This window comes from Amia ocellicauda, chromosome 16, assembly GCF_036373705.1.
Source record: "Amia ocellicauda isolate fAmiCal2 chromosome 16, fAmiCal2.hap1, whole genome shotgun sequence".
Lineage (NCBI taxonomy): Eukaryota > Metazoa > Chordata > Actinopteri > Amiiformes > Amiidae > Amia > Amia ocellicauda.
The window spans coordinates 2,098,013-2,110,027 of NC_089865.1; the positions used below are offsets into that span (position 1 = coordinate 2,098,013).

At 42.9% G+C, this 12,015-nt stretch overlaps 1 protein-coding gene across 1 annotated transcript; it reads right to left on the bottom strand.

Annotated features, from left to right (window-relative positions):
• Positions 1–6,574: 6,574 nt before the first annotated feature.
• gbx2 (gastrulation brain homeobox 2) lies at positions 6,575–11,217 on the bottom strand. Its single transcript, XM_066688259.1, has 2 exons — positions 10,199–11,217; positions 6,575–8,037 (listed from the first exon to the last, which is right to left on the bottom strand). Exons 1-2 carry the CDS (start codon positions 10,683–10,685, stop codon positions 7,517–7,519), a joined length of 1,008 nt encoding a protein of 335 aa, XP_066544356.1. The 5' UTR covers positions 10,686–11,217; the 3' UTR covers positions 6,575–7,516.
• Between the last annotated feature and the right edge of the window lie 798 nt (positions 11,218–12,015).

A 12,015-nucleotide genomic window follows, 5' to 3' on the forward strand; every position in this document is an offset into this window, starting at 1 on the left:
TAGTGTGTTGTGTGTGTGTTGTCAGTGTGTTGTCAGTGTGTTGTGTGTGTTGTCAGTGTGTTGTCCGTGTTGTCCGTGTGTTGTCCGTGTGTTGTCAGTGTGTTGTGTGTGTTGTCAGTGTGTTGTCAGTGTGTTGTGTGTGTTGTGTGTGTTGTCAGTGTGTTGTGTGTGTGTTGTGTGTGTTGTGTGTGTTGTCAGTGTGTTGTGTGTGTTGTCTGTGTGTTGTGTGTGTTGTCAGTGTGTTGTCCGTGTGTTGTGTGTGTTGTCAGTGTGTTGTGTGTGTTGTCATTGTGTTGTCAGTGTGTTGTGTGTGTTGTCAGTGTGTTGTGTGTGTTTTCAGTGTGTTGTCCGTGTTGTCAGTGTGTTGTCAGTGTGTTGTGTGTGTTGTCAGTGTGTTGTGTGTGTTGTCAGTGTGTTGTGTTTGTTGTGTGTTGTCAGTGTGTTTTGTGTTGTCAGTGTGTTGTGTGTGTTGTCAGTGTGTTGTCCGTGTGTTGTGTGTGTTGTCAGTGTGTTGTGTGTGTTGTCAGTGTGTTGTTTGTGTTGTCAGTGTGTTGTTAGTGTGTTGTGTGTTGTCAGTGTGTTGTCCGTGTGTTGTGTGTGTTGTCAGTGTGTTGTCCGTGTTGTCAGTGTGTTGTCCGTGTGTTGTGTGTGTTGTCCGTGTGTTGTCAGTGTGTTGTCAGTGTGTTGTCAGTGTGTTGTGTGTGTTGTGTGTGTTGTCAGTGTGTTGTGTGTGTTGTCAGTGTGTTGTGTGTGTTGTCCGTGTTGTCAGTGTGTTGTCAGTGTGTTGTCCGTGTGTTGTGTGTGTTGTCAGTGTGTTGTGTGTGTTGTGTGTGTTGTCAGTGTGTTGTGTGTGTTGTCAGTGTGTTGTGTGTGTTGTCAGTGTGTTGTGTTTGTTGTGTGTTGTCAGTGTGTTTTGTGTTGTCAGTGTGTTGTGTGTGTTGTCAGTGTGTTGTCCGTGTGTTGTGTGTGTTGTCAGTGTGTTGTGTGTGTTGTCAGTGTGTTGTTTGTGTTGTCAGTGTGTTGTTAGTGTGTTGTGTGTTGTCAGTGTGTTGTCCGTGTGTTGTGTGTGTTGTCAGTGTGTTGTCCGTGTTGTCAGTGTGTTGTCCGTGTGTTGTCCGTGTGTTGTCAGTGTGTTGTCAGTGTGTTGTGTGTGTTGTGTGTGTTGTGTGTGTTGTCAGTGTGTTGTGTGTGTTGTCAGTGTGTTGTCCGTGTTGTCAGTGTGTTGTCAGTGTGTTGTCCGTGTGTTGTGTGTGTTGTCAGTGTGTTGTGTGTGTTGTGTGTGTTGTCATTGTGTTGTCAGTGTGTTGTGTGTGTGTTGTCAGTGTGTTGTCCGTGTGTTGTGTGTGTTGTGTGTGTTGTCAGTGTGTTGTGTGTGTTGTGTGTTGTCAGTGTGTTGTGTGTGTTGTCAGTGTGTTGTGTGTGTTGTCAGTGTGTTGTCAGTGTGTTGTCAGTGTGTTGTGTGTGTTGTCAGTGTGTTGTGTGTTTTGTCAGTGTGTTGTGTGTGTTGTCAGTGTGTTGTGTGTGTGTTGTCAGTGTGTTGTCAGTGTGTTGTGTATGTTGTCAGTGTGTTGTGTGTGTTGTCAGTGTGTTGTGTGTGTTGTCAGTGTGTTGTCAGTGTGTTGTGTGTGTTGTCAGTGTGTTGTGTGTGTTGTCTGTGTGTTGTGTGTGTTGTCAGTGTGTTGTGTGTGTTGTGTGTGTTGTCAGTGTGTTGTGTGTGTGTTGTGTGTGTGTTGTCAGTGTGTTGTCAGTGTGTTGTCAGTGTGTTGTCAGTGTGTTGTGTGTGTGTTGTGTGTGTGTTGTCAGTGTGTTGTCAGTGTGTTGTGTGTGTTGTCAGTGTGTTGTTAGTGTGTTGTGTGTGTGTTGTTAGTGTGTTGTGTGTGTGTTGTCAGTGTGTTGTCAGTGTGTTGTCAGTGTGTTGTGTGTTGTTAGTGTGTTCTGTGTGTGTGTGTTGTCAGTGTGTTGTTAGTGTGTTGTGTGTGTGTTGTCAGTGTGTTGTCAGTGTGTTGTGAGTGTGTTGTCAGTGTGTTGTTAGTGTGTTGTGTGTGTGTTGTCAGTGAGTTGTTAGTGTGTTGTGTGTGTGTTGTCAGTGTGTTGTCAGTGTGTTGTGTGTGTGTTGTTAGTGTGTTGTTAGTGTGTTGTGTGTGTGTTGTCAGTGTGTTGTCAGTGTGTTGTGTGTGTTGTCAGTGTGTTGTTAGTGTGTTGTGTGTGTGTTGTTAGTGTGTTGTGTGTGTGTTGTCAGTGTGTTGTCAGTGTGTTGTGTGTTGTTAGTGTGTTCTGTGTGTGTGTGTTGTCAGTGTGTTGTTAGTGTGTTGTGTGTGTGTTGTCAGTGTGTTGTCAGTGTGTTGTGTGTGTGTTGTCAGTGTGTTGTTAGTGTGTTGTGTGTGTGTGTTGTCAGTGAGTTGTTAGTGTGTTGTGTGTGTGTTGTCAGTGTGTTGTCAGTGTGTTGTGTGTGTGTTGTCAGTGTGTTGTGTGTGTGTTGTCAGTGTGTTGTTAGTGTGTTGTGTGTGTGTTGTCAGTGTGTTGTTAGTGTGTTGTGTGTGTGTTGTCAGTGTGTTGTCAGTGTGTTGTGTGTGTGTTGTCAGTGTGTTGTCAGTGTGTTGTGTGTGTGTTGTCAGTGTGTTGTGTGTGTGTTGTCAGTGTGTTGTCAGTGTGTTGTGTGTGTGTTGTCAGTGTGTTGTGTGTGTTGTCAGTGTGTTGTGTGTGTGTTGTGTGTGTGTTGTCAGTGTGTTGTCAGTGTGTTGTCAGTGTGTTGTGTGTTGTTAGTGTGTTCTGTGTGTGTGTGTTGTCAGTGTGTTGTTAGTGTGTTGTGTGTGTGTTGTCAGTGTGTTGTCAGTGTGTTGTGTGTGTGTTGTCAGTGTGTTGTTAGTGTGTTGTGTGTGTGTTGTCAGTGAGTTGTTAGTGTGTTGTGTGTGTGTTGTCAGTGTGTTGTCAGTGTGTTGTGTGTGTGTTGTCAGTGTGTTGTCAGTGTGTTGTGTGTGTGTTGTCAGTGTGTTGTGTGTGTGTTGTCAGTGTGTTGTTAGTGTGTTGTGTGTGTGTTGTCAGTGTGTTGTTAGTGTGTTGTGTGTGTGTTGTCAGTGTGTTGTGTGTGTGTTGTCAGTGTGTTGTCAGTGTGTTAATTGCAGGGCAGCGCTATTAGCTCGCGCTCTTCTCCATCAGGATTAATCTCGTGTTAATTCAGTGCGCGAGGCAGAGCGCAGGTCCCGCAGCCCCTCGAGTCTCATCCATCAGCGCGGGACGGGCGGCTTGATTACAATTTGCACAAAATTCATTAACGCCAGGACGATTTTCAGATCTCCCTCTCCCTCTCTCCCTCTATCCCTCTCTCCCTCTCTCTATCCCTCTCTCCCTCTCTCTCTCCCTCTCATTCTATTCCTACTTCTCCCTCCCTCGATTTCTTTATCCGATTCAATAATAACACTTCAATGTTGCCGAATAGAGAATGAGCAGCCCCTCATCTTGTACATTTCCACTCGCATGTGTTAATCCTTTTTTAAAAGAAGAAAGTCATTTATTTTTACAATTATAAATCGCACATTAAAACCCTTTTGTCTGATATGTATTTTCAGTTTCCTAAACATTTTGCTAGTTACAGCTTGTGCTGCCGTTACTGTAATTGTGAAGTTAATATTAATAGATTCTACATCTGGCTCAGTAGCGTTTGTGATTCATAAAATATAAGATATGCTCATGTGTTTAGTATAATGCAATGCAAAGGGTTAATTCAGCTTAATAAAATAAGATGGAAGTGTATTGTAATGATTATGTCTGCATGTACTGTAAACGTATATTTTCTATTGTATTTATTATATTATATAATAATAATAATAATAATAATAATAATAATAATAATAATGTTGATAATAAATATAATGATAATAATAATTATGATGACAATAATAATTAAGACTTAATTAACCAAACCCGCATTACTTGATCATGACACTTCACAGCCCGAGTACCGCACATATAAACACACTGTATTTAAACGACAGTAAGGGTGTTAGTGTCCCGGACACAGTGACACAGTGACAGTGTGACACCCTGTCCGCACAGGAGCCCCGCTGTGAAGCCAGGAGGCTGTTTTCAGTCTTGTAGCGATTATACCCGTGTTTACTGTCGGAGTCTAATGATACCTGTCATTGATATGATACTGATATTTAGGCTGCCCAGTTTCTGGCAGAAAACCCGACATTTTGGAGAGGATAGATATATCTCACACTGTGCTTGTAAAGTTGTCATATTTTACACACAACACTATGATGACACCCCGGCTGCGCTAGGCCTGCTACAGCCACAACATGACACATAGCTTATGAAAATAGCATTTATTCCATATTGGTTTGATTTAATATTATTTATATAAAAACCCTTTAAAGATACACAAGCGCTGATGCTTTTTTTCCTTGTAAATGTGTTTGAGAATTACATCTGAACTCCATGGAGGTTTGATCCACTTTACGGTGTATTTAAGCGCACATTTCGGTTGTAAATTACAGCAGCTGCTGGAGTGGAATAAACAGGACGGGTTTGGGTTCATGAGAGGATGGGAAATATGTCACAAACAGAAATAAACCGGCTCTTCCTCGGGGAAATGGAGATATAATGGGATATGGCTATTAGTGGATTGTCCTGTTGAGCTCCTAACCTCTGGAACTGAGTGCGTGTTTGCGTCTGTCGCTCCAAAAAACAAGAAAACATGCAAAGCAGCGGGTTTACGCATCACACACATCATTGTATCCCTAAATTCGCCTGCTTATGTAAATGCTTCCCAATTTATGCTGAAATTGCTGTTTGCATACATTTCAAAACAATTATGAATAATTTTAGTTAATTGTACTTATGGGTTAGATATTCTACTACAAACAGCTTTACAACGAAGTCCACGATATTCTGAAGTCGTTGGTTTAAATGGTTCATATTGCTTGATATATAATGAGCCATTTTCATTTTAAAATATATAATCCCTTTTGCTTCGATTTACGAATTGGCACATGACTGGTAATTAGTAGATACTAAAATGTCAAAATAAAAATCTACATTAAAACGTGTGTCCAGTTTATGTTTGGTACCGTTTTATAACGAACGCACCAGCAAAGGACTCAATATTGCGATATGGCGTCACTGGACTGTGCGCTTTGAATGCGTCGATGTTTTAATTATTGTAAATAATCTCAGACACATTGCATCATTAAAAACGACCCCAGAGCCCGTGAACGACTCCGGTACCGGCGCATTTCGCTGGAAGGCGTTTGACGGAGGCGCTCAGTGCGCTTCCACAGGTGTCAACGCTGGGAAACTGGCAAGTATTTATGCAGCACATACTTATTTATCAGATCTAATCCGTGTTTATTCAGCTTTCATTTAGTTTTTATTATTATCAATAATAATATCGCATTTGAATGACAATATAGGCATTCCGTCTGCTAGGAATTTCTGCATTTTAATCGACAGCCATTTGTCCCCTGGATGGCAATCAGGACGGAATTGGCACGGGTCCCATCTGGGGCGCAGGGGGTCGTTATTGTCGTGTTTCCATCTCCCAGATGAGGGTGAGGACAAGGTGAAACGGGAGATCAAGGCCTGGAAGAGGGGCGACCTCCCTCCATCAGCGCCGCTAATGATGACGTTTGACTGGGGAAACATTAGTTGCCATCAAGCCGTGTGACCTTGGGCTTCACTCGGCACCAGCAACATCCCGGCCCTGTTGTCAGCGCACGACATGTGTGTTGGCAGACACTGAGGGCCGGACACATGTGTGCTGATGTGTCCTAACAGCGCACAGCAGGCGCACACAGCCACAGGGTCAGATCTACTGGCAGCTGGATCAGTGGGGAGTCTGTCCAGACCAGCAGGGCACAGGTACCCACCGTAAGCCAATTAATCAATCAATACCAGTGGTGTAACTTTTCAGACCAGGCATCCAGTATAAATAAATCAATCAATACCAGACTGTTCAGGTATCATAAATGCATGGATCAATCAATCTATTAATCAATAAACTGAATATTCAGAGACACATTGTACCGTTTGTTGTTTATGTTAATCGTGATTTAATTTAACTCAAATGTATTTAATGATCTGTCGGGTTTACAGATTATAATTTTCCTTTCGGAGGCAACGAATAATGTAGTTTCAGAAGCTGCATCATTTTAAAACAGACACATATCTGTCTTTAATTAGTAGGCTACTATATAAACAATTTGTAGTCTCTCTCTCTCTCTCTCTATATATATATATATATATATATATATATATATATATAATTTATTTTAATACGCGCTGGGAATATTCTATTACTTTTCAGTTAAATTATTTATCACCGGGAAAATAAGACTTGCTTATTATGAAGCATTATACTGTGCTGGCATTGTCATGAATTAACAACGAAACGAAATCAATTGTAAAGATAAAATGTATATTACAACAAATTAAATATTTAAACTGTTGCATCCCGCCAGGTCCCAGACACCGAGTTTGAAAATAACCCTGCTTATGTTTTATTTGTATTATTTTATAAATCTGGGTCTAATTAAATCAGTAGAAATCAAGCTGGACAAATTGTTCTGTACATGTTCTTGATCATTTTAATCCACACAATACTTATTAAACGCTTCTTAAATTATATAAGAAATCGGCTACATTTTTTTGCATAACAGGTAATAGATTAACACCTTGCCTTTGTTGTCTGTGCTTTTAAAAATGAAATGCAAATAACATTTGAATGTACAAAATGCCAAGCAAAGAAACAAAACAAACAAACAAAAAAACACAAGGAATTAATCTGAACTAAAGAGAAATAGATGAGGCAACTTCAAAGTGCATTTCTGTGGCGCAATTATATATATATATATATATATATATATATATATATACTGGCTGAGAATTTGTTTTCTTCAACTTGCTTATCTGTTCAATGTGTCCAATGTGGTTCTGAGAGTCATTAGTGTTTGTCCAAGTGTTATAATTAACACAACGTGTCCACAGATATGCACTTGAATGCGCATTTTCTTCAGCAGCATAGACAACTGTAAAGAATAACAAAAGTCATGAAATAAAACCAGACTAGTGTAAAATATATATATTTTTCTCTGACTGTTCAGTCTTTCGTCGCTGCTTGCGGGAATGTATGAATCGATTGGTAATTTATTTTCTGATTGAGGAAATGCTCCTATTTTTGGTCCCATACCAGTCAAAAGCGTCACCCATCTTCCTTAATATGTACAGCATGTGATCGTCAATAAATACTTCAGTTTCTTTTTGGAAGGAATCATCTTCATCAGAAATAAACGAAATCATAAACTTTCCATTATTATAATTATTTCACGGACTCTTCAGATGTATCTCAAGATATCATCCATTTCCAAAAGGCGGATTAATCTTTTTGTTTGTTGGTTTGATATAGTTTTTTGTTGTTGGTGTTGTGCCACATTTCATTAAATATTTTGTATTTCATGTCTTTTATCATTAGAGGTCCGTGTGCCAGTCCGTGCCAGTCCGTGCCAGGCGGGCGGGCGGGTCAGGGCCGGGCCTGCTCCAGCTGTTGGTGCTGACTCCTGATGGCAAAGCGGCTGACGTGCACCGGGATGGGCACCACGATCTTGGGGTTCCGGGACGGCTCGCCCGTCTTGGAGTTGACGTTGCCGGCCTTGACGCGTTTCCACTTGGCCCGGCGGTTCTGGAACCAGATCTTGACCTGGACCTCGCTGAGCTTCAGCGCATGCGCGATCTGGGAGCGCTCGGTCAGGGACAGGTACTTCTTGCAGTGAAACTCCTTCTCCAGCTCCAGCAGCTGCTCGCTGGTGAAGGCTGTCCTCCTCCGCCGGTTCTTGCCGGTGGACGTGGTGCTGCCGGAGCCGCTGGGCCCGTGTCCGGCCTCGTCCAGCCCCCCGCCGTGGTCCCCGTCCTCCTTGGGGCACAGGCCCTGTCCGGCCCCGTTGTCGTCCGAGCTGTAGTCCAGGTCGCTGTCCATTATTGAGAAGCTCTCGTCTTTCCTGGAGGGCTCGTCTTCCTTGCCGTCCTCCTTGCCCTGAGCCCTGGCTGTGATTCAGGTGACAAAAGGCAACAGAAAAGAGACACGAATGAGGCGAAAGAAAAGCTTGATCACCAAACGACAGACAATATATTGTGTGATATAATCCTGCTAATTATTAATCATTATTTTGTATTAAAATAATAATACTTATTATCACTACTACTAATGCTATTATGATCACTACTGTTATTATTATTATTATTATTACTATTAATTATTGAGATTTAAGTGACCAAAATCATCATCTTCATAAACGGCAGCAGGCTGTTAATATGTTTCTTCGCAGGAGGTATTTTATGCACTAATGTAAATAATTGTAAATATGAAGTCATGCGTCTAATGTAACTGGCTTTATTAAAACACACTTGTGCACCTGCTTAAAGCAAAGCCACCGGATGTTAAATGAAGATATTCCTGAGACAGTGACAGTAGTCGCAATTTCAGCTTTGATTGATGTGTCTTATATCGCACACAGCTGTTGATCTCATTTTCGCAGACAGAGTTAATACTCTCGCAATGTGAGGAAATACCACACACAATACGTGTTCATAATAATGACACTTGCGCGTTATTTCATGGTTTGCCTGTGTGTTAATATGAACACAACGCGTTGTCTTGAATTACTTTATAAACCCTTGTTCTCATGGGCGTGATACTGAAGTACAGTGACTTTCGTTGTTACAATAAACAATATACAGGAATGAAATCATACAAAGGCTTAGATGCATGTACAATAGCGGTTTATATTGTCTGTTAAACATGTTTATTGTGATGTATTTCAGTAAAGCACTGCTCGGCAGCTGCACAGTGGCGATTGGCGAGAGCTCCCACAGGACGCATTATGATTGTATTGTCTCTGGAGTCCTTGGTATCTGATCACTTAAACACTAATGTCCCTGCTGTGTACAGGACACTCTTCCAATGCTGTCTGGTCACCTTTTACACTATGTATCTCTTCCAGTCCAGTGTGTCAGAAAGAAGAAGCGTTATGGGACCTATTTTATATTATTTCCCTCTAATTGTGTGACCGTCTTTTTCTTCTATTTTTTTTTTTTTTTTACATGTAGGCTATATTTTACGTTCGTGATGTGGAATTAATAAATGACCGAACCGACATTGGATTTTTCTTTTAATATCCTAACGAGGCATTTAATACCCCGGGCACAGTCCCATCCCTCAGCTTAAAGAAATCGGTCATTTAACGCCGGCTGCCCCTGGGCAAGACTCACTCAAAAGGCGAATATAGGCTTTAATAAACGCATTTGATATTGGAAACGAGTGATATTAAATTTCCACAGCCTCGCAAGACAGGCATTTTTATTCCTCTGATGAATGCGATTGAAAAGTGTGCTGCTAAAGATTTCAACTGGAGGCTGCTTTTCTAAACTTCTCCTGTATTATTGCATTTGTGTGAAATAATGTCTAAATATGATAAATAAAACAATTAAATACAATCATAATTATCGTACTGTTTCTCATAAATGATAAAGGTTTATTTTTAACAACTATGATCAATCAATATGATTAACATGTATAATTTTATACACCCTCGGAACTAATGTTACATTTAACACATTCCGTGTTTGTTCAAGGACAATACAACAATGCACCAAAGTTAAAAGTATTTTTCCCACACAGACTTGTGTTAAAAACACACATTATTGCGTGTTATTGTCCTTGAACAAAAGCGGAATGTGTTAAAATGAGTTACATCTTTACTTATCGGTCTTGCGGTAAGAAAAGTCACTTTCTTTTTCTTCTAAAAAAACACAGGCAGTAAAATATCCTAAAAGATGTTAATCGTGAGATCGGAAATGAACTTCGTTGCCTTGTGTGTTTTGCACTATTTCAGTGATGTTATGATGGACAGGTAATGGGTGAGCATTTTCTATATATGTGCTCAGAGGGAATTAAAATTCCTCTGAATTCGTATAACCATGGTTTAAGACCAGTCAATAACAAATATAAAGCTCTTTTTAATGTTTAATACGTACGCGACCATTTTCTTAAGAAAAGCATTGTTTCTTGTCTCGGCATTACCTTTATGTTCCCTCACATTCATTGTATTTGCTACACTGTCTGTACCCACTTCTACCCACAACTATCAGATTGTGTCTGATGATGATCGCCATGTGCCGGACAGTCGCAGCCCCTCCGTGCTCTCACCTATGGACGGCTGCCCGGCCTCGGACGCTGGAAACGGCGGCAGCCCCGGCGCGTCTTTGCCCAGAAACGTCTTGCCCTCGTCCCCGTCCTGCCGGCTGTCCTCCGGCTTGTCAAACACGGCCTGCAGGGACTGCGAGCCGAACTTCCTGGCCGCCTCCTGGTGCTGCGGAGAGGCCGAGAAGCCGCCGGGCAGGGTGGCCATGAGGGTGGACGTGAGCGCCATGCCCTGCGCCAGGCTGGAGCAGAAGGAGCCGGGCAGGCTGGGGATCTGGTGGTGCGGGTGCGCGGGGGGCAGGGTGGGCGGCGGAGGGGGCGGCGGAGGCAGCACCACCGGCCGGTAGGGCATGAACATGGGGTAGCCGGTGTACACGAAGTGTCCCGGGCTGGGCTGCGGAGGACCCCCGATGAGGGAGTCGATGCTGAAGGCTGTGGTGCTTCCCAACGGGCGCTGCATCATCATCAGCGACGGGCTGAAGGCTGCACTCATATAAGCTCTGGTGCAGAATAAGTTGGAGTATGAAATGTGTGGAGACTCGGAGGGGTATTTCCAGTGAGAGAAATAACGCACAAATAACGCAAGAAAACAAAAGTTTAAACAGAAGAAGCCACCGCGTCTAGAGTTGGGAAGACATCCTGCTGGAAGCTGGTCGCTCCTCTGGTCAACAAGATCGTCAGCGGCGCATTGCAAGAAAACACACGAGCACGTTTTCTGTGTGCGTTTCACCCCAACTGAACTGTTTAATCGCCGTCCTTTTGAGACGCGCAGAGAAGTCGGGAGCAAGAGGGAAAGAGGGAAAGAGGGAAACCGGCAGCCCGCTGTCTTCTTGTCAAACAGAGGGAGCAGCAAAACAAAAATCAGTTTCTTTGGCTTTCAGGGCCACAGCCGCACGGAATAGGAAACGGAAAGGTCCAGCTCCGCATCCTCCTGCGCTTTTGTAAGGTGCGCCCTCTCCAGTGGATGGTCCTCCTGTGTCCGTGTCTCTCTCTCTCTCTCTCTCTCTGTGCAGTGCCTCTGTCTCTGTTCTCCGCACAATGTTTAAATTGCGCTCCTTCACCGGAGGCGCATCTTCCCTGCGTGCGGCCCGCCCCTGACCTGTCCCGGGTCTCCGATTGGTTGTTCGGTCCGCCCCTTTCCTCTCCCAGATCTCTGATTGGTCGAGCTAAATTGCACGGCCAGGGCCTCGGGTCCGAGTCCCCTCCGGGCACACAGCGTTACCTGTCCATGCGGGGCATCAGGGCGCAGTTCTGTGTCCGTCAGGTGCCAGTGTTGTACACGATGCTGCTCCTGCTGAGAACAACAACACAGAGATACATACGTGCAATGATGACACTAAAACCCCTAAATGACCAGCTCCTGACTTTTTGACCGCACACGTATTTCTGAACGACTGTTAGACTATTAAAATGAGACTATAATGAATTGAGCAGCTCTTTGCACTTCATTTTAAACACACCACGCATTGGAAACGGATCCAGAGATAGATATGTTTTCTCTCCTGTATTTAATCTATTAGCCTAGTGTGAAAATGTTTAAAGAAAGAAAAGCTAAAATAACTTTAATTCAAATGTACTTATAATGGGATAAGCACACATATCTATCTATCACATCTATCTATCTATCTATCTATCTATCTATTATTATTATGATTATTATTATTGTTATTTCTATATGCTGATTGACAATGCATATTATATCTAAATTCCTCTACTCTTGAGACACATAATACCGCACCTGCGCTCCTGCTCAGACGCTACTCTCTTACTACGCCGTCCCTGCTCAGGACCCCGGGGAGGCATTAGGTTTAGCACGATTCCAC